The 22,146-nt window shown below is 45.0% G+C and overlaps 1 protein-coding gene across 1 annotated transcript; it reads right to left on the bottom strand.

The window, feature by feature from the left end:
* Nucleotides 1-6,449: 6,449 nt before the first annotated feature.
* On the bottom strand, nt 6,450-9,767 carry LOC130251395 (left-right determination factor 2-like). The gene is made up of 4 exons (XM_056487978.1): nt 9,503-9,767; nt 8,455-8,701; nt 7,457-7,696; nt 6,450-7,189 (listed from the first exon to the last, which is right to left on the bottom strand). The coding sequence occupies exons 1-4, from the start codon at nt 9,765-9,767 to the stop codon at nt 6,856-6,858; spliced, it is 1,086 nt and encodes a 361-aa protein (XP_056343953.1). The 3' UTR covers nt 6,450-6,855.
* Between the last annotated feature and the right edge of the window lie 12,379 nt (nt 9,768-22,146).

Raw genomic sequence — 22,146 nt, 5'->3', positions numbered from 1 at the left:
GAAGGATATCATAGACACAGTGCTGTCTATGGGATCTATTCCACAGTGTATTGGAGGGAGAAGAGAAGCACTGAGGCTCTGCAAATCACATCTCATGGAAGTTGTGACAGGACAAGTGGACTCTGTGAGGAAAGGAAATGGGTGTGTTTACTGAAAGTTTCATTAGGAAACTGGGATGGAGGGTGCTTGGGAGGTCATGTTGAAGTTTTACTGGTGTAAATCCATTGGGTGGGGATGTTAGATGCTGGTAGTCCCTGCCTGGGTGGCAAACCAGCTCTCTAAAAGGCAGGGACAGTGTGTGGGACAAGAGAGCCTTCAGCTCTTTGAGCACACTCAAGCTCCTCTAGTATGGGAGGGGGAGTGTGGGGCAAAAGTGAATTGACCATGTTAACGGTGTGTTTTGGCAGCAACTCCTACCCAGTTTATTTCCTCTCACTGTAGTTGCTCTCTTGATTCAGTTGTACTGATGCAACCACTTCCAGGCCTACCCTGTGTGTCATCTACTTCCCTTTAGTGTTATGGGTTCCTTGTTAAACCAAATCAGTTCCCTGATGTGGGTCTAACAAGTTTGTGCCAGCACAACAGAAGCAGGATTACATAAAAGCACTGGTTGTGAAGAAGAACTAGGATATTTTAAACCACCACTAGCACCAAACTCTGTTGACCACCTGTGTCTTCAGTAGTGCCAAAATTAAAAGAAATGCCCTACATCTATCTTAGAGGGCAGCAGCTGTACCTTGAAAGTCAACAATTGAAAATAAATAAATAAAACTTGAAACTGTTCCAGTGTTATATGGGCTATTTCTGTAGGAGAGAGTGGCCTCAGGATAGAGGTGATCTTTCTAGTCCGGGGCCAGAGGATGATGCAGCTTGCAGCCTGAGTATTTATGTAGCTTTAGATTCTAAAGATGTTTCTGACTGTATATGGACCAAAACTGTGAATATTTTCCCAGAGAAAAGGTTCATTCTCTCACAGAATCGCTTCCCCAAAAAGCAAATGGTGTGACTTAGAGAAATCACACTTCTGAAGTGTCATTTAAAATGCTTATATTTCAAACACCTAAGCATTTCAGAGTTACTGACTGAAAAAGTAATGAGTGAAAATACTGGCACGAGCCTGAGGGAGGGCTTTTCCTTATTTCATATGGATCCATCTCTTCCCTGGAAAGAAAGATGAGTACATCTAAAACACAAAGCATCAGGAAAGGAACTGGTGGAGGTTTAGAAATATCACCACCGGCAGACACAACAAAAGCTGCCGGCCCTCAACCAAAAGGCTCCATCCCATTGTCCTCACCTGCACGGTCCTAATAAATAAGTTCCTCAAAAGCCACTCATGTAAACACCTCTTGCTGGAGCCCGCTGGAATTGCTCCCATTGGTTTGCCGAGTGCTGCCGATGCTGCTCTGGCTGCTGTAGGTGGCACTGGACTGACACGGAGGATGTGTCCGCTTCCAGCAGCGCTGACAAAGCCTCGCCCCTCAGCACAGGGCGCCTGACCGAGTCCCGCTGAGGAGCAGGGACATCGGGTCACCTTTGCGCCGTTCTGCCTGTTCCTGAAAGCCACCATCAACCCCTCTGATCCCCCCGCAGCTCGTCCTTATCCGACGTTTTGCTTTCCGGAAATTGATACCCTTTGAAAGGTTTGTTTGTAGCCATGCCTGTTCTCGGGAAGGTGCTATTTTTAAATCCTAAAGCTTTCTCCGAAACATTTAACTGGAAATGGTAACGCCTGCACCCCTGTTAGCATCGCCACCTCAGCTGGCTCGGCTTTGGTTACAGCTGAGCAATTAGGGTGGCTTTGCAGATTAACATGCCTAATGACACCTGAAGGGAGGGAGGGGACAATTCCGACCTCACCCAGCTGTAGAGGAGGGGCTGGACAGGCAGCACTGCTTTCCAGCCCTGCTAGGGGCTGGGCTAATCCAGGGTAGTTAGTCTGGGTTTAGAGCCAGCAGCTGTGCATGCTTGGAAAATATCCAGCGGCCTGAATGCACCACCTGCCTGTCCTGCTTCTCCCTGCTGCCTTCCCTGGGTGCCTCTAACCAGGCACAAGGAATCAGGAATTTGCACAAAAACTCGCAGGGCAGAAAGGAAGGAGGAGCTCTTGAAAGACCTGTCTGGGCTGTATGGAAAGGAATGTTTATAAGGAGGCAGCCAGCTTGTGAAACATCTGCTGGGAAAAGCACACACCTCAGTGAAAACATGAACAGGCTGCCCAGGGAGGTGATTGAATCACCATCCCTGCAGGTACCTGTGGGCCTTGGTTTAGTGGTGGCCTTGGCAGTGCTGGGTTAATGGTTGGACTCGATGATCCTGGAGGTTTTTTCCAACCTAAACCATTCTCTGAGGTCTAGTGGTTATAGATGGCAATATATGGCCAGTGAGATGCTGTACCCTTCATCCAATAAATACCTGGCACCTCCCAGGGGTGACAGGGCTACTGACCACTGGCAGGAAGCTGGGAAGTATGATTATGAACTGATGGAAATTCATTTTCAGCAAACAGAAAAGAGACTTTCAGAGGGATACAGGCACTCCAGGCAGGCTTTCAAAGAGGCAGGTTTGCCATAACTGAGAAAATCAGAAATAAAAATGTAAACAGGAAAACCATAAATAAACTTTAGGAGAAACCATAAATAAACTTTAGGAGAAATAAATAAACTTAGGAGAAACTTTAAAACAAAATTAATAAATATTTTAGGGAAAAAAAAACCCAAACAAACAAAAATCCACCCTGATTTAACAGTTATTAAAAAAAAAAAAAAGAATACTGAGACCTGTGGATTGTTGATATGACTTTCCAGTGCACAGTATCTCCAGAGAATTTACTATTTCCTGCCATGGTTATAAACTCATTCTTGACCATTCTGCACCTGCTGGTTTTACCACAGGGAACCAAAGCACCCCAGCAGTTCTGGAGTGCCCAAGCATCTGCAGAGCACAGGCCAGATGCAGCAGTCACAAAGAGCTTTTAATTCTTTTTTATTCTGGAATGTGCTGATGTTGTTCATCCTATTCTCCTACACCTGCTCCAGGAGTGGACAGAGGAGCCCAAGTCCTCTAAAAACATCAAAGTCCTGCAGGATCTCTGTCATACTCCCTGCTACTCCTGTCACCTCCCCACCCCTGTTTGCCCTGGGTTCTCCTTTCCCAGACTCCAGCTGTTGCCAGCCAAAGGCAGAGGAGCTCCCTGATTATCACCTTTGCTGTGATGTGGATTGGGCATCTGATTTTCCATTTACACAGGCAATTAGAAGGCTGCCCTGAAAGGCAAAGTGTCAGACACCCTTGCTAGGGGTCTGTGAAGTGCAAAAGGGAAAAAAACAAGAGAGGGAGAGGAAATAAGGCCTCACCAGATGGGAAAAGCCACAACTTCTCACAGATTTTGAAAGAAAATGGGAAAGCAGCCGTGGTTTAAATGAAACCATGGAAAGATCACATAGGGCAATGCAGTCCAGCTAGCAGTGGCTTTAATGTGGCTTGAAACTTCTGCTCTCTTTCCTAGAATGGAGATAACGAGCACAAATAATGGAGAGAGAAAGTGCTGCTGGCATGGCCAGGGCTCTCTCTTAAGGAAAGCTTTCCTGAGACTGATAGGACCAGCTCCAGACCCCATGTCCAGCTCCATTAGCTACTCCAGGCCGTTGAAGGTCACCCTGTGAGCAGTGCCATGAGGGCCAGCCAGAGCTCACACTCATGATAAGCTCATGCCTCTGATAAGATTTAGCTCAGGCGCTGCCACGCGAACACTCACAAGAACCTGAGCTGGAGTGTGGGACTAACAGGGCTGTTGAAGCCCTCCACGTGAAGAATACACACACCTCCTGCTCCTGGAGCAGCACCTGGGTGCTCTGTGCTTTCAGCAGTGCAGGAGGATGCCTGATGGTTTAACACTATTTTTACCTTAAAATACCTTTCCTTATTTTAAAATAGTTTCTGGCTACATGTGGTTCTTTACGCCCCTGCGATGCTCTTCTTTTTTATTTTATTACAGCAGAGCATCAATGACAGTGTTGAACCACACTGCTGCCAGGTATGAGAGATGTTCTGCCTTTCCTCAGAGACTGTGGTGCTGCTCAGCCAGAAAGGAGAACATGACAGCTTGGCAGCCTTCGTGTGCATTACAAGCTGTACCCATGCAAGCGGCACACAGAAGGTGTCACAGCAAATGCAGCCTGGATTGAAGATGACAGGCTGGGAGATAATTACCTGTAGCATGGGCTGATGTATGAAAAAGCCCCGGGTGTGGCAGTATTTCATCCACAGCCTTCTGCCCAGCAGTTTGCAGTTTAGAAGTCTCTGGACATCAGAGACTGCAACATTTTCATTGCAAAGCCAGCTGGAATTAAGAGGAGTGGTGTCCTGTCTCCCCAAAATTGGGAGCTTCAGTCCAAATGTAAGCTCAAAGCCAGCCCCAGCAGAGATGCTGTGACATCTGTACAGCTGCCCTAGCAATAAATGCAGGTGTCCATGCAGGCAGCAGGGCAGGCAGGGCTGTATAGCTCACAGATTTGCACCCTGCAATACCCACAGTTCTCCCCACAGTAACACCGGGTCTCCTTGGCCACCGCCTCCCCGTCCCCGCCCTCCAGGTGTCACACACATGCACACAGACCCACCGCTCGCTTCTGGGTACCTCCTATCCACAGGACACCCGAGCAAAGGCAGCCGGACTCAGAGCAAGAGGCGCGGACACGGGATCCTGGTGGAGGGGAAGAGCCTCGTCCACCCCGCTGCTCCGGTGATGCTCTGCTCCCCATTTCCCACAACAACCTGCCCCAAACTGCACTGCATGGAATTTCTCCTGGGATGGAGGACCAATGATGTCTGAAGTCCAAGTGTTGGAGGCTGGGGGGAAGCCAGAGTTAATGCTCTTCATTCTCAGGCAGCAAGCAGCTCAAACACTTTCTTCCCAGGCTCAGTGTGCGGCTAGATGATGGGCTTTGTTCTTGGCGGTGATAGCTGAGCTCCTGGCCTTCAGGCTATGCCCTGCCCCGAGCTGGGTGGAGAGGACCTGGGGCTGAATGCCGATGCCATTAAGATGGATCCTACATTGTCATGAGAAGAGAACGGCCAGAGATCATTCCGGCTCATCCAACTTTGACTCCAGCGACCCATGGTGCTGCAGGCCAGCGCTGGTGAATGGTGAGTCACATTTTGCCACAGCTGTTTCCACAAGTGAGAGGTGCCAGCCTACCCATGAGGGGATGGCAGAGTTGCCTGGGTGATATATCAGACCTGGGGTGCTGCAGAGCAGCAGGAATACTCACATCTTCCTGATGGACGACACACAGCTGCTGCAGAGTCAAACAGGCCCCTCTTCTCCCCTGGTCCATGGTCACCTGTCTAGTCAGACAAACACATTTCAGAGTCCTTGCACCAGCAGCAGGTTCAAGCAGAGCCTCAGGGACCACATCCCACCATCCAAGAGGGATGGTCAGCAGCAAATGCTTCGTCTCCAGAGCCACTGCCATCTCAGTGGGTTATGAACCGAAGAGTTTGACATGAAGGTGGAAATCATCAGCATGGTGACATCCTGCCCAGCAGTTCAGAACAGTTCACAGAGGGATTAAACCACATTATCATAGCGTTTCTCCAGGGTATGTGTTGGCCAGATGCCCAACAGGAAGGGTCAGGTTCCCTGGGCAGGAAAGGGATGGGAGGCAGCTCATCCCTCCCCGCACTTCAGCTCCAGCTGACCCCTGCTGGTTCTGCCACCGCTGCGGGTCGCGAGGAGAGCATCACCTCCTGCTGGCAGATAAGACTCCAGCTTTTGTCTTTAAGAAAGCGTTGGCTTAACCTCTGCAGCAGCTCAGGATGAAGCGCTGGCAGTGTAAGCTCTGCTCTGCCTGCTGATTCAGCCCAGTCCCTGGGGGAGCAGATAAGCTTCCCCAGAAGAAGGTGGGGTCACACAGGTAGCTGAGAAGCTACTGTGTGTATGTTTATAGGAGCTGGGCACTGGATACTCACACAAGTATGACAGATCTTTTACCCTCCACTTTCAGATCTAAGAACAAACACATGCCAACTTTAAAACTTGTATTTTATTTTTTCCTTTATTTTGAAAGCACACACAACTTGAAAAATATCCCTAAATTGAAATAACTGTAATACAGAATCAGAAAAACAAGCTGTTATCCATGCAAGCAAACCTAAGTCCTAATGTTCCTGTTGGTTCCAGGACTCTTAAATTCTGCCTAAAATTGGGTTAAGCCCCTGGTGCAGGGGTCAAAAATATAATCCTTTGAGTTTCAGATAATATTTTATGTACATCTAGATATGTATATGTACATGCAATACATATGCACATAAATATATTCCTTTGAGCTCTAGGCAATATATTATGTACATATATATATATGTATGTAACCAATATGTAGATATCCAGTATATAGACAAAACACACATTTATTCATACACTCTGTACATATGTGAATGTGTGTGTGTGTACAGATTATATACATGTAAGTGCTTCTGCTCTCCAGCTCACCAAAAACACAGCTTGCACAGACAAGGACCAAACTCAGCAGCCTAAGAATGAAAAGCTGAGCCCACGCATTTGCTCTTCACCTGGTGATGGGCACACTCCTTTCGCCTGGAGCTGTTTGCAATCCTCCAGGGTGGGGCTGAAATAAATTCAGTGACGTTTAGCTGGCACCAAGGGGGCCCCGAGAAGCACTAAGCTCCCTCACGTATGTGAAATGCATGCTGCTCTGAGCCCGGCGCCTCTAAGTGCACTCTCCCTGCAGGGCAGCAGGGACACGAACCCTTGCAGGCAGGAACAGCCCAGGACTTCCATCCCTGACCTCGGGGGCTGCGGGGAATGCGCGGTGACCCCGGGCCAGCCCCTGGTCACAGCAGCGCCGCGCCGTCCGTGCCGCAGCTGCACCTCTCCACGACCATGTTGGGGAACTCGGCCGCCTCAATCTCGGTGTGGTTGCCCCTCTTGGCGAGGTAGATGATGGGCAGCGCCGAGCTGCCGGCCACGGCGCAGGAGCGCTGCCCGGAGCCCGGGCGGGACCGGGGCGGCTGCAGGCAGCTCCCCGAGCAGCGGTACGCCTGGAACCCCGCCGGCTCCAGGATCCAGTGCTGCGCCCACGGCAGCTCGCGGAAGCTGATGTAGTGTTTCTGCCGGCAGCAGGTGGATTTCCCCATCACCGCCTCCTCCCTGCAGTCCCCAGGGCTCCTGGACACCAAGGGAGAAACGAGAATGAGTGCTGTAGCTGCAAACTGGGAAGTGGGAGAAATCCTCCCAGCTGCTAATAGCACGGGTGGACTCTGAGACAGGAAACCTGGGCTGTGCTCAGGGTTTGTTTGAGTATTGAGCAGTAGCTTTCTAGCTACTCCATTCACAGCTGGTAAACACTTGGGAGGGTAAGAGCTTCCTACCCTGGCTATGCCCACCCCAACAATAATTCAGGGACAAAATTACAGATTTAGGTTTCATACATACCCATAGTCATCCAAGTTGAGGGTGTAAAGCACCAGCTCGGGCTTGCCTAGGGCTCTGTCCTTGGTGTCCTGCGAGGTGAAGCGCACGGCTCTGGCCATTTCCGAGGCATAGCTGCCCACCCTCTCCCCCTCGATCCACACCTCCAGGAGCATCGGCTCCCGCCTCCTGCTCCGCAGCCAGGAATGCACGGCCTGGGTCACATCAAAGCTCTTCCAGCCCGACTCACGAATAGGAACCAGCCTGTATGACAAGGGCTTGGCATTAGAAAAGCCCATCAGATAAATCCCGGGCTTGCAGCGCTGTTATTGCAGCAGAATAATTTGCTGCCTGTAGATTGTCACTTGCCTTGATTAGATGATCATTTTGATCTGGGTGAGCACCCACAGCAGTTAACTGCCACCTCAAAAAGCGGCATGCAGATCTAAAACACACTGAAGGGCCAGAAAAAACCCCCTCTACATGCTCATACAAATAATAGGTGGTGCAGGATTATGTGCAGCCTCAGTATTTGTGATGACAGCCTGGTGAGCACCAGGCTCCCATCTGCTCCTGTCTGAGTTGCATTAGGGCCATAACTTTCTAGTCTAGTCTAGTTCTGCCCTCAAGGGTTGCAAAACTTCCACAGATCTCACCATCACAGAATCAGATGCTTTCTGCATTACTTACTTGTTTAAACCAACTAATGAATGGCCAGTGGAAAGAATACCAGGAGTCAGTAACCCACTTGAGTTAGTGACAGAAAATTGAACCAGGTGGGGGATTTTAGAGGGGAAGACATAGCAGTACATGACATCATTTCATAGATTATTTCAAAGAATCATCACATATTGCATTCTTAGCATAATACCTGCTCTTACAAGCTCATTCTGGGTTTAGAGGCCGTGTAGCCTGGTTGTACAGATGTAAACACCAGACTGAGCTGAGGCACAGCCACATGATACCCAAATGCACCCCAGAGGACCCAAACTCTGTAACTGCAGCAGAGGCCCCTATTTTACCTGGAATCTATCAGGGAGGTCCTGTTGGTACCATCGTGCTGCCTCTGCACCCAGTACACGCTGACTCTGGCGTTGGAGACGGGCCTGTGAGACTGCTTGGCAGGCAGGTTTGCTCTGTCCAGAGGCTTTTTGAAAAGTTTCAGTTCAGCCATTGTGACTTCGCTGTTTTTAGGTATTCTGCCCTCCATGTCAAACATCAGCTTCTGGCGTGTGGTTGTGTCAGAGTAGAGGACTTCTCCTGTCATACCTGTGCAGTTGGGGACAAAAAAGATGGCCTGTCACTGCCATCCTGCTGCACATTCCTTCCATGCTCCCAGTCCCCTTGTGGCAGAGACAGCCACTAAACACACCTTTTCTAATGCATACTTGAATCAATGTCTTGCAAATGCCCTAATTATTCTCCTATGTCTGAGTCTGTGCATAGCCTGGAAGAACTAAATCTCTGACAGAATATGACCCCCAATTGGGCACACCTCAAAAGATGTGCACCTATGTGCTAGTGCTGGGCATGAAAGCAGGAAACTTCACCACTTAGAGTGAAAAATTATTTTCACTTGCTACCCAGGGTGCTGTGTATGTCTTTTGAAAGCACAATAAGCTCTGAGTGCTCTTATACTGCCATTATTGTATCTGTATGGCTATTTTCCTCCTTGATAATTTTTCCTGTAAAAAACAAACCTATACAGAGATGAGAGTGAAGCATCCTCCAAGAGGTGTGATTCCTATCAGATTTCACCCAAAACCTACATGGCTTTCATTTTTTCCAGCCCCCCCACCTGCCCAGACTGTTCCTCGGGTACCAAGGCTTCTATCAAGCTCCAGCAGCTTGGAAGGACTGCGGCACCCCCTCTCCAGCTGCAGAGTGCTTGCTAATCTTTACCACGTTGTTGCATACACCTCCTCTGCCCAGCTGAGCTTTGGAGCCAAACCCGACCCTCATTCCCCTTCCCCTCAGGAGTTTATCTCTGCCCATCGTGGGGCAGAGCCCTGGCAGATTCCTCTGGCAGCAGCGGGGTGCCTGGGATGCTCCCAGCAGCAGAAACATTACCTGCGTGTCCCGGGATCCCCCTGAGGATACCAGCCAGGCTCGGCAGTGCGCGGCGCTTCACCCTCTGGCGCTTCAGCAGGGACATGTACTTGTTCTTGACGTGGTCTGGGATAACCAGATTCTCCAAGTCTCTCTGGTGAAGTTTAGGGACCTCGGACAGCCCCAGCTGCTTCAGCACCACCTCCTTGAGCGCTTCCTGGGTAAACGCTTGGACCGTGAGGACGAGGCAGAGCACGCAGAGCATCCCGGCACACCTCAGGTCCATCCTCCTCTGTCAGTGAAGCAGCTCCCTGCCCGGCAGAGATGAACGGCGGGATCTCCCTGGGGCTGCTCTCGGCAGAGATGTGCTGGCAGGCTGCCCGAGCTGGATGGAGGTCCCCGGTGCTGGGGTTTTATAGCCAGCCTCATCCCACTGGCACAACAAATTTCACAAGTGGGGATGAAGCAAAGGACTTAAAAGGATCACTGCCTTGTTGGTAGACACATGCCAGTTTAACACCTCCATCCACTGCAAAGTTAATACAAGAAGGCTTAAGGGGCTCCCAGATTCCTTCACGAGAAAGAAATTTCCATTTTTTTTAAATTCCCTGTAAATATTTGCCCAGAAGCCCCCTGAGCAATCAGTGTCCCCTGTTCAGCCTTGCTAGGGAGGAAACACAAATGCAGAATGCATTGCTTTATGTGCTATGCCATATGATTCTTCATCAATCTTTACTACAGAGAACTTGCTACCTAAAACAGCCAATATCAATCAGGAGAAGATTTAGCTTTAGCTGGAAGTCCATTTTTAATGGCAAACATTGAAAAATAATTTAAATCTTTGGGGTGGGGGGGGATTAGGTTCCACTTTGATCTCTGAATATTTGTATCAAGTGTATGAATCAGGGCAGTGAATCACAGCAGTTGAATGATTTATGGCCTTTTATGCTGCTTCTGAATCACAGAAGGTGGAAGATGTACAGATGTGACATTTTAGAAAAACATCCCATCACTCTTCATGGATTCCTGTGGGTTTCATGATACTCGTGCTTAGAAGAAGAAGGCTTTATGTAAAGGCAGATCACTTCTCAGTGAACATAAGAAACTACTGCACCATTCCACATTCAGCATGGATTAAGAATATCAGTATCTTGGATGCCGTTAACAGCCATAATAGAGCACTGTCTCTGGAGAGTGAAGGTGATCTGAAGGCTGGGGTAAGGAGATGGATGTTTACCTTGTAATACTTGAACTGGAAACTTACACCCTTTTCTTTGCTGGCATAAGATGTGGAAATCTATTTTTGGCACCAATCCCAGGAGAATTGAATTGAAGAAATAAAATGTGATTGATAAAAGCATGAAGGACCATGGCACTTGGGGCAGATTCTCATCCTCTCCAGCAGCCACATACCTGAGCTCACATACAAATGTCTTCAGCATCAAAGGCCCTTTGGATTTTATATGCCTCTGTAAATGATTTAAAATTTGTCCAGTCTCACCCAATACCTAGACTGAATAGTGTGCCCTGAGGACAGTCTGGCTGGAGGATGAGATGTAATGAACTTGCACAAAATCACCCCGCTGTGGCTCATCCCTCATTAAAACAAGTGTCAGCCGAGGGAGGCAGCCTGTTTTGTACTCAGGGGAAGGCAATAAAGCCGTCTGAAAGAGCCCCACTCAACACCCCTGTTACTGCTCACTTTGTCTTTACAACCTTTTAAGAAACTTGTCTTCTTAAGCATGATAAAAACTCTGTTAGATGTTAAAAGGGCACCTTATTTAGCTCAGTAGAGTTTTAATACAAAAATGGAACAGATTACAAAATAATAGCACATGGCCCAAGGGAGGGCATTCTTTAATCCTGCACTTTGTGTAGCATCTTTCTCCAGAGATGAATTTTAGGCATGTATTTGTATATTAATTCAAAATACACAAACAGCAGTGAAAAATAATCCACTTCGTTTGTTGGCTTCACGTTCTGCTCATGTCATATATTCCCATGCTTCCAAATAGGAGGGAAGGTTTCTTTCTGAAATCTTTGTGACCCTTCAGCCCTTTGGGAAAGCTCCATACACCCAGCTCTTCACTCAGGACTGTCTCTCCAGCCAAATGGCACATTGCTGATTCCCAGAGGCCAGGGCAAAAGAACTGCTCACACAATGAGCTGTGTCAGAGCCTTGGAAACCACCTGAGCAATGCTCAGATGGCTGACAATGTTTTCTGCAAATGGGCTCTCTAAGTGTTGGCCAGCTCAGTTCCAGCAGGGAATTTGTTAGGTTTATATGGTCACCTGGATAAAACTGCAATCCATGGATTTTAATGGTCTCTGTCTTATGTCAGAAGGTATGATCCCATAATTATTTACCCATACAGTAAGTCTTTTCTCCAGAGACTGGTCCTACTCTGAGGTGAGTGTTGTTCAAAAGACCATGACAACATGAAATGAAAATGTCTGATTGCTCCAGCAGCACCCAACCTTCCTGTATCTGGATGTGATTTCTCCTGCGGCTGATGCCAAATCCACCAGGACTCTTCACTGTCCAATGTGTATTGGAAGGTGATTTATGGGCTTCACGCCCAAAATAAAATTTTTGACCAAACACACTTGAAACTCAGCTAAGAAGAAAACAGAGGATGTGTATTGCAGGCTTTTCACAGGAGAGTGATTATCTGGTCCAATTGGAGGATTTGCCATTCCCCTTTTGTCGTGCAAACAAGAAAAAGTCAGGAATTTTATAATAGCTCTTTCTGTGTAATGTGTATTAGAACCTGCATGGCACTTTTTGAAACTGTCAAACAGAGGATTCAAAGAGGCTGCAAGAGGTGAAGTATGAGCAACTCCCAGTTATAATAAAAGCCAGTACTTAGTGGAGAGACAATCTCTATATTTAAGCTTTTAATTTTGTTATAAGTGCTTCTGTAAGACATCTGCTAGGCACATCTATGCAATGATTTTTGATAAATAAATCCATTGGGATCAAAGAGAAAGTGTGAAAGGCTTACTCTAATTATGTAGCTATTATCCTGGGAAGCAAGAATGTTTGAAATGTATTTGCAGGGTCTGAATATTAAACTTTTGAGGATTTCAATTGCCATGGACATAACTCTTTTGTGTTGCAGCTGGGCCCATATTGAAAAAACCCTTGCTTGAGTGATGTGAAAGCAACAATTTCTGTGTGCTCCAAGAAGTGCCCATGTTTGTACAACACGTTTGTCATACAGAGATGGGAGCACAACTCAATGTAGATTTTAGTCTGTCTTTCCCTAAAGTCAGGGCCTTCTGAATCTAGGGGTGTAGAAATAAAAATAGGAGTGGTTAAGATGCAGGAATAAATATGCTAAGTTAAAAAAGAATTCAACTACAAGTTCTGTTTCATGTTCTTTCTCAGCCTCAAGCACACCAAGTTTTACACAGCTAATAAAGCACTGCAGAAGAGGCTGGTCATGTTTAGGGGCTTCAAAATTGGAAGTAAACTGCAGGCTATGCATGAGAACATGCCCCTCTCACACTGCCCCATCAATGCACCCACCAGCCACCCAACAGTGCTCCAAACTCAATATTCCCACCAGCAAACCCAGGCTGCACACCTTTAAGTGGGATTTCATAGGAATCTCTAGCTTATTTTTTGGCTGTCATGGCCTGTGCTGGTGGTGGGGCCTCTATTCCTCTGCAGGCACTGGCCCTGAGTCAAACAGGTCTAGACAGAAAGTGTGGAGCTCACCAAACCCTGCTCAAAGCCATGTTCCACGTTGTCTTGAACACTTCTGGGGATGGGGTAGACACAACCTCTCTGGGCAACCTGCTCCTCACCACCCTCACAGTAAAGGATTTCCTCTTAGAATCTAAACTAAACCTCTCTCCTGTCACTTTGAAGCCCTTCCACCTTGTCCTGTCACTACAAGCCCTTGTAAAACATCCCTCTCCAGCTCCCTCATAAGTACCTTTAGGTACTGGAAGGTGCTCTAAGGTGTCTCCAGAGCCTTTCCCTTCCCTAGGCTGAATGATCCCAACTCTCTCAGCCTTTATAGGAGAGCATGAATAGCTGGCTCAGAGTACAAAGAAAGAATAGAAGCTCCCAGGACTTCTGTGGGCCAGTACAGCTCCCTGGAGTTTGCTCCCCATGGCCTCAGCTTGCTCTGCAAGTATCTGGCATGGAAAAGTTTCCAGAAGGTAAGGCATGACAACACAAGACATCTGGATGTCTCCCAGGGCTAGACTGAAAACAGTAGAGCCACTCAATACAGTTGTGTTGATTTTTCTGCTGGTTGTGATTTGTTGCAAAAATTTGTCCTTCTTAATTTTTGTGCCAAAAGGCTTTGGGGTCAACCAAGTATCACCTGACTTACCTGCCTCCCATGCATTCCCTTCCTCCTTCCAGTGGGTATAAAGTCATAAAAGGAACATTAGATCTGTGTTGTGAGCGCTGGCTAATTTTGTTCTGGAAAATAGAACTTCATGTCTTATGTCTCAGATAAATTGTGGTTGCTCTGAGTGCACAGATCTCATTCCAAAGATGCTGCAACCTCAGCCCCAGCCCTTAGTGTTTACTCTCCTGCTGAGGAACCAGTTTCAGATGCAGCTTTTGTGGTCCAAATAATCACCTGCTTGAGCTATACAGAAATTGCCCAGCTTATTTCATCTAGGCAAGGACATGAGATTGTTTTTCCTCATCAGTACAGGCCAGACAGAACTGGCCACCTCCAATGGAAATACCTGAAAATCACACCCTATTGGGTTCTTCTCTTCTGGTGCTGTGTATCTATCTCCAATTGCACTGACAGAACCACATCTTCCATAGGCAGCTTCTGCTTTTACTCGTGAGCTTGTTTTGGTCAGATGGCCAGGACAAAAGGCTGTCTGTCTGAGGAGGAATGGATGAAATGTCCAAAGTTCCCCATGTCCTTGGTCAGCTGATGTCAGCTGGCTCGCTCGCAGGGGTTTGTGTTGGCAGTGTTTGCAAAATGCCAGTGTTCTGGCAGAATGGAGAAGATTTTTTTTTTTTTAACAGAAAAGCAAACACAACTGTTTAAATACAGCGTTTTCTATGCCTTCAGCAGTCTCCTCCCCAGTGCCCCAGTCTGTTCCTTGTTTGTAGCTGGAGAAGCAGGATTTGTGACTGCTCTGATGGCTGCAGCATAGGCTGCTGGCAAAATACTGACATTTAGCTAATGCAGTTGAATCAGATAAATAAGCATACAGCCCTGAACTGCTTGCTTTATACCACAGTCCACTTCATTAAGGAATGTCCTAATTACTGAGAAATGGCTGAATTCTGTGGGAGCACCACTTAATTTCTAATCAGAGCCCATATATTGGCCTAGTTAAAATGCTGCTTTTACCTTGTAACTGTATTTATGCTGTAGAAGTTTATTAGCTTTTTTTTTTTAAGTGCTTTTCTTCTGCCTTGATGTGCAGATTCAGTGTCCCACAGCCCTTACTGATTCTGTGCAAAGTTTGTGTGGCAATTGGCATTCCAAAAACTGAGAGATGTACCCATTTTCCTCTCATGCTAATACAGTTGGAATACTATTCATACTGCATCTGTGGCACTAACCTGGCTTAATTATGAATTGTATTTCCTCCAGTTAATTTCAGCTCTAATAAGTTTCCCTTCACTGAACAGACTGTCCTCTTTTGCTAAGAAAGAGAGAAAATTAATCACTTTTCCCCAACTCAGATAGAAAAAGAATAACACTATATTTTAGCAGCTGTAATTTATTTCTATTACCAGGAGAACCTGTACAGGCAGAAAGATCGTGAAGTATGTGGTAATGTAAGTTGAATAATTTGCATTACTAACTTTGCTGGAATTTTTTTTTTTCTGCAAGCCAAAAATAAAGATGAAAGGCCAAGATGAATGTGACCTAAAAAGCAATATCTTCTGCTAAAAATGATGAGCTGTTGTGCAAAACAGTAATTTGTTAGTGGAGCGCAAAAAAACTCTAAAAAGGCCTGCTACTTGCACAGAAAACAACAAAACCCAATACAAGATTGTAAAAGGCAAAATTAAGTGATAACACAAGCTCAGATGACAAGACAGAATTGATAGTTTAAACTTCTCTAATCTGGTACATCAGTTAGAGTGAAGAGCAGCTGCCCAAAGGCTTCTGCTATTCTTCACTGAGATATTCAAAATTAGCTTGGGCAGTGCCTTAGCAAATCTACTGATTGGCAAAAATATACTTGCAACAACAGGACAATGAGCTAAACTGCTCACATGATTGTTTTTCATCTGTAGCATCTGCTGCTGAAGTGACTCTGGGGCTATTGCATGTCAGTGGGTTTTACACCATGGATGTATTCAGTTTAAAAAATAATTACTTGCACATGGCTTTTGTCCTTGATGTTAACAGCACATTAGTGCTGTGACCAAAAGGATGGTGAGGTAGAATTCTGAATGGGTCCAGCAAACACGCCAGGCCTGCCTGTCTGAGCTCTGGGTGAGCTGGGCTCATACAGGGAGAACATGTCTGAGAGGCTTCCGGGAAGCTGGGAGTTCCAAGAGGTACAAAACCATCTTGGAAATCCTTATCTGGATCAGACTACACTCCCTCACCCTGATGCTTGATGTTCATTCTTTTTAAACAGAAAGAAGCTGTAAGCATTGCAGTGAACTTTTGCAGGAAGCTTTTCTTTGTGTTCAGAGTGCTGATGTCTCTTCAGAGAATAGTCTTAAAGGCCTGCAGATTATTTGAGATTTTATTTCCTTTTAAAAGATTTTAGATCTGTTAATAAAATTTCAAATCAACTCATTTTTAAAATCAAGTGAGCTGGTTACTATTAGTGGTGATTTGTTATTTATCCTCTTCATTCCATTCCCCTTCTGTCTAGATTGGGTAGTTTGCTATACCTTCGAGAATTGCACAACAACAAATATCAAAATAGCCCCCTAATTTTCTTTTGTTTTCAAATAATGCTGCAATGTTCAGAAAATGAGGATAACCTGCTCCTACTCAAGCAGTTACATAAAAGCTGTTTTCACTTAAATATATATATATTATCAAGGTATTGATTTCTAACATTTTTGAATGTTATAACTACTTAATTTAAAAGAATTCAGAAGAAAATAACTGAAAAAACACCGTTTTTTGTGTATTTGACTCCAAAACAGAACAGAAAAGGGTATTTTACTTCATGGCACAGGAAATTATGTAATTTCCTGCCACACACTCATATCTATGTAAAGGAGTATAAGGTCTCAGATATAACATGACCCTTAAAAGAGAAAAAAATGAAGCTTTGTGATCTGACCAGTTTTAATCCTTTTAGCATTCATACTGCAGCACCATGGGAGATGCATCATGGTCTTTTGATTTTAAAAGGGAATTTAGCCACACTTGGTCAGGTCACTTGAAGCGTGAAACACAAACTTTAGTTGTTTGCTTTTGGTTTTTTTCCTTTTCTTACCTTACCATTTGCTTATTCAAAACCATTAATTAATGGCCAGCATTTCCACATAGCAACCAAATGCATTTCTGAACTTAATTTTGGCTTTGACATGTGATTCTGCAGGAAATGCCATGCATTTGAAGCTGACATCTGTCAGCTTTCCAGCTGAATAACTAAAGACATGGGGACTAAAATTTATTTTATCTATGCAGCATGGCTCTTAGCTTCAGCAGTTGCCAGTGCAGAATTCAGCATCTTTTGACAAATCATAAACATGGAGAAGATTTTTCAAAGGCACAAGAAGGAATTTAGAATCTATTTTTCATTGAGCAAAACTTGGGTGCTTAGTCCCTTTTCTCTGTTTTGATTCTAAAATAGAGCAGGGAATATTTTACCCTGTGACAAATATTTTACCCTGTGTTTTCTAGCAAAACTAGAAATAATTACTGCAATGTGAGCCAGAGACACAGATGACCCGAGAATTAATTTAAAATACTTGATCATTTTGACCAGATCTGTTGGAACACCTCTGAGGCAGACTACAGGAAAACAATGTTTTCAAGGAAGTTCAGTTTCTGCAAATCCAATGGAAGGAATCTGAAAATCATTATGTGAAGCGGACTTGGAAAACTGGTTCTTAAAATTCTTTGAAGGCTTCACTGTTTGATTTGGTTTTAATCCCTCATGGTAGGAAAGCTTACCTCTGGTTTTCACTGTATTTCTAGGCTGGTAAACTGTTAACACTTGCTGTCCTAAATGAAAAAATGCTATGATTCATAATAGGACATGAAAATACACTGTTGCTTGGATTGCCTTGAAACTGATCGAGAAACCACAGCAATAACAGAACACAGTTGTCTTGTTTCCTAAGTGGATGGGAACTGGTTCCTTAACCCAATTTCATGTCCTCTGAGAAATGCTCTCACTATGATAATTTGATTAATAAGTTCAAGGTCTTACATTGATGTATGAAACTCTTGTAAACTTCACAGGAGCAATGGTGCAAAGGAATTACAATCACCCTGGCTCACTGTTGCCCAGAGCAGTTGGCAATTTGGGGCCTTAAACCTCAGGTATACTCATGCCAGGGCTCTGCATGCAGCATCTACTCTCTTCACTGTGCTTGAACAGCCCCAGGAACTGACCCAGACAGGGTGTAAAAGAAAAGGTACACCATGTTGTGAAGGCAGGAATAGTTTGCCTAGGTGTACCCATGTAGCACTGATCCTTTCTTCCATCCTGGAGTTCATCTCATTCCAGAAGCCATGCCACTTTACAGGACCTGCTCTTAACAGATTAATTCTGACCACTTACTCTATCATTATCTGATATATAACCTGAATAAATAAACATCTACTTCAGTGAATCTAAATATAAACATCTGCTTTACTGAAACTATACATAATATCAGTAGGAAAGGAGAGCTGAAAACATCTGGGCTCTCTTCCCAGTTCTGTCCCTGAGTCAGGACTATGACCTTGAGCATATTGCCTTGGCCAAAATTTTCAAGTCCATATTTAGACACCAAAATAAATAAGCTGATTTTCAAAGGCACCAGCCAAGCACAGCTTCTATCAACAAAACTCTAATCACCAATAGACTCTAATGATTACTGTACTTAAAGTATCTTAGTAAAACAAACCATGTCCCTCTTGCCATCTGTTACAAGATCACCTGTGTGTCTAAGCTGCTCAACCTGCAGTGACGACATTACTTTCCCTTTTTATGCAGGTTAGGCCACACTCCCACTGAGTGGGCAATGAGGCAATGTCAAACGTGCCATGTCAAGCTGGAACAGATGTGAGGATATACTTTTATATCCTTTGCATCCATTTGAAAGGAAAAAGATGAAGCAGAAAGAAAAGAAGGTGATTGAGAGGGAGTAAAAGAATCACAGGAAAGGAAATATAAGCAAGGATGAATGGGGGGAAGAAATAAAATACTACAGAAAGAGGAAGAAAAGAGTGGACAAGATGGGAAAATCAGAAAGTATGGTGATAATATGTCCATCATGTAGCCACACACTGAGGAATGGAGAGATTTAGGCAACTGCTTCCCTAAAGTGGAGATGCCAGGAAGCACACATTGAGGATCCACATGCCTGTGGAGTGCCTCAAGCAGCAGTCATGTACTTGGAACTGGAACTGCTGCTGCTCCCCACCATTTCCAGTCGTGCTCTACTAAAGTCATGCTCCTCTGGTTTCAGGAGCTTCCTTGCTGGAAAAGGCCTCACTGTCCTTGGCTGTGGCTGTTTGCCGTTGCCAAAGCTTTTCACATCTTCCTGCTTAAGCCACTTTGCATCCTGACACCAAGTCACCCCAGCCACTTGCCTCTTGCATCCTTGGCACCTGACCCCCTGCTTGGGCTCACCAGGATCATCCTGCTGTCATTAGTGACCCCCTGTGCTCGCCTGCTCTGTCTGCAAAGGAGCCAAGTCGCTGCTGCTGTGGAAATTGTAACTCAGACCTTGCCAGCTCTTTGAAATCCTCACAGTTTGAATTATTTTCATCTGTAAATCCAGAAGTGGGAAGGGGGAATTCTTGCCCAAATGAAAAAAAAGACTGCTCATTATAAAAGTCCTTAAAAACCTATTTAATCTATAAATTAATAAATGATCAAGCAGCATGTTTGATGCTGACATTTTAAGGGAAATCATGCCAGTAAACTAGGAGGTGTTGTTGCCAAGGCCTTGGAACAGGGTTCTTATGTCTAAAAGCTGGTAATCTCACTGGACTCTCTGCACATAGAGCGTGGATATAGCAGATTCAACCTAGTGACTAGTTTCTTCAAAGCTGTCAAACTGAGTAGGGTTTGGACAGAAAAAGAATAAAAAGGGAAAAACTAGTTTTCCTCTTCTGACCTATTTGGATTAACACCAGGATATCAGAGTTTGCTTCACAAAAATTTACTCTCAATCCAAGACTGTAGCAAACCCAGCTGAAATTGACCCACCAATAGCTTAGACTGCAAGATCTCCTGGAGAGTTTTGTGGCTCCTGCACAAACAGCCACTCATCTTTGTGCTCCAGGAAAAGCAGAATCTAAGGCAAGGATGCTAAATTCTGTCCAGGACTCACCTCAGTACTGTTGCAACAGGACTCACTGTGTGCAGTGAGGACACCTGTGGAGCACAGAGGCTCTTGAGGACTCTGAGTTGTTCAGTAAAACTAGTGTGTATTGTACCTGGGAATGGGAAAACTTTGCAAGCTCTGAGTGGTTTGATATTTCATACTGGTAACAAGCACACCTGGTGCCTGATAAATCCAAGGGCTCGTGTGGCCAGGTGCCCTCCTCTTCAGTGGGACAAGCCAGATTGTGCCAGATGGTTTCCTCATCTCCCTTTCTCTCTCAGGGAGCTGCCTTAATTATAGTTACTGCTGTGCCACCTATGCATTATGCTTCAGCTTCTATACACATGGGGCTAATGCACAGATAGGCATTAAGATAATGTGTACATTCAGGAAACAATGAAGTCACCCACGTTGCAGGCCACCTTGCCCTAGTTTTGTACCAAATTGTGTCATGCCAACAGCGGTTGCATCGTGACAAGCTAACAATAAACCTAACAATCCTATATATCAGCAAGGGATTTTCCACACCTGCAACTACTCCAAAAAATCCCCAAGGTTTAAAACCTCACCCTGCCCAGAGGTGAGTGATGAGGAAGCTCCTGGATTCACCACGTCACAAATCAGGTTTATGCAAAGTATGTTGCAATAAGCCTATTTTCCTCCTGTACTTTTCAGCTTTGCTATTTTAGATTGCAGTTTCCTGTGTCTTTTAATAAAATTCCAGTTTTCATCCAAGTATGACTTGATGAAGATGATAAGAAAAATGAATCATGCTCAAGCATCAATAGTGCTACATTTACCATTTCCTATCTGACATTAAATGTAAAAGAAAAGAAAAGCAAATTTCTATAGTATATCACTAGATATGTTTGGCTAAATATGTTGTACAATAATCTGTTGTATTGATTAACAAAAGTACTTTCCAACTTTAATGAAAGGCTATTTCTACCTTGAAAGTCAATATACCACCTAAGAATGAGAAGCAGCATGACAAAAGCAATTAAAAAGAATAGAGAGAAAAGAAGGGTGAATTGTCAACTTAAATTAAGACTTGCTGCTTGCTGATTTGTACTATGTACTAGGACATTTAAATCTGTGTATCTGTCTAGATTTTGCTATTTGTTAGTTCACATTATGAACATTTCAGACTTTTCAAAGGAAAATCTCATAATGCCCACACTGCATCCTGTGGTGTATTGAGGCTTGTAAACAGATTGCCAGATGAAGGAAAAGATTAAAAGATAGCAAAGGGCTGCCAGACTGGAAGCCTGAATTAAATCCATTAAGGTATATTTGAATAGACAGATAAGCAAGGAGCAGCAAGCCGGGCTGATGAGTTTCTTCAGAGAGAAGAAACCACGGCGAGAGTTGCCATGCATGGCAAAGCTCAGGCCACCTGCTACTCACCTCCAGAGACTATTGAAGTCCTGTTGGGATTCACCCATCAAGGGATGTCCTACTGTGATAAATCAAACTAAAGTGACAAGGGAGCTCTTCAGCCATAAGGTCATTTTAAAAAGTAAGGGAAGAGTCACACGTGGAAGTGCAAATAACCTGCACACGTGTGCAACCTGGTGCTAAAGAGCTGTTGAAGTGGATATGGAGGATGCAAAATAAAAGATGGAAGGATTTCAGAGTCTACTGACCTGCTCCCTAGGTCCTGAGGGTGGTTTCCATCTGCTCTAGCAACATAATTAAACGTTCGTGAACTAATGACAGTATGTGGCTTTTGTCACCACAAGAACAGACAGTGGTAAACAAAACCCTATTTACAAGAGGGAGGGACGAGGGAAATGTGACTCTGTTGTTGAAATTAGAGATAAACAAAATCACACCACTTAGCTAAAGAGCCTGTCTAGACAGAGGAAGAACAAAAACAAATGACAAAAGCTTGATGTTATCCTTGTGAGAGAGAGAGGGAAAAATTATTTTGTAGCTAGGCAAAAGTTACATCACACTGAAGAATGTCAAGACTACAATGTTGAGATCACTGAATATTTTACACTGCAGAGTAAGATAATCTAACCAGAGCAAGGCCTTCTCAATTTTGAAAAACCTGGCAACAATCGAGAGTACAAACAGCTTAGGAAATTAGTGAGAAAACCAACTAAACAGATTTTGGTCCTAGAAGTGCAAGAGCTGCAAGCATACACTGAGGCTTTACCTACATGGTAGATCTGTAAGCTGTCCACAGGAAGAGTTG

This window comes from Oenanthe melanoleuca, chromosome 3, assembly GCF_029582105.1.
Source record: "Oenanthe melanoleuca isolate GR-GAL-2019-014 chromosome 3, OMel1.0, whole genome shotgun sequence".
Taxonomy (NCBI): domain Eukaryota; kingdom Metazoa; phylum Chordata; class Aves; order Passeriformes; family Muscicapidae; genus Oenanthe; species Oenanthe melanoleuca.
The sequence above is the reverse complement of the archived record's forward strand: the minus strand, read 5'-3'. Positions and strand labels throughout refer to the sequence as shown.

Bases quoted from the DNA above. Each gene is read 5' to 3' on its own strand.
- LOC130251395 (XM_056487978.1), bottom strand. From the start codon at position 9,767: ATGGACCTGAGGTGTGCCGGGATGCTCTGCGTGCTCTGCCTCGTCCTC. The intron at 7,697-8,454 runs GTAAAATAGGGG...CTTGTCATACAG, and splicing joins ACCTCCCTGATAGATTCCAG to GCTGGTTCCTATTCGTGAGT. The intron at 7,190-7,456 runs GTATGTATGAAA...CTTGGTGTCCAG, and splicing joins CTCAACTTGGATGACTATGG to GAGCCCTGGGGACTGCAGGG.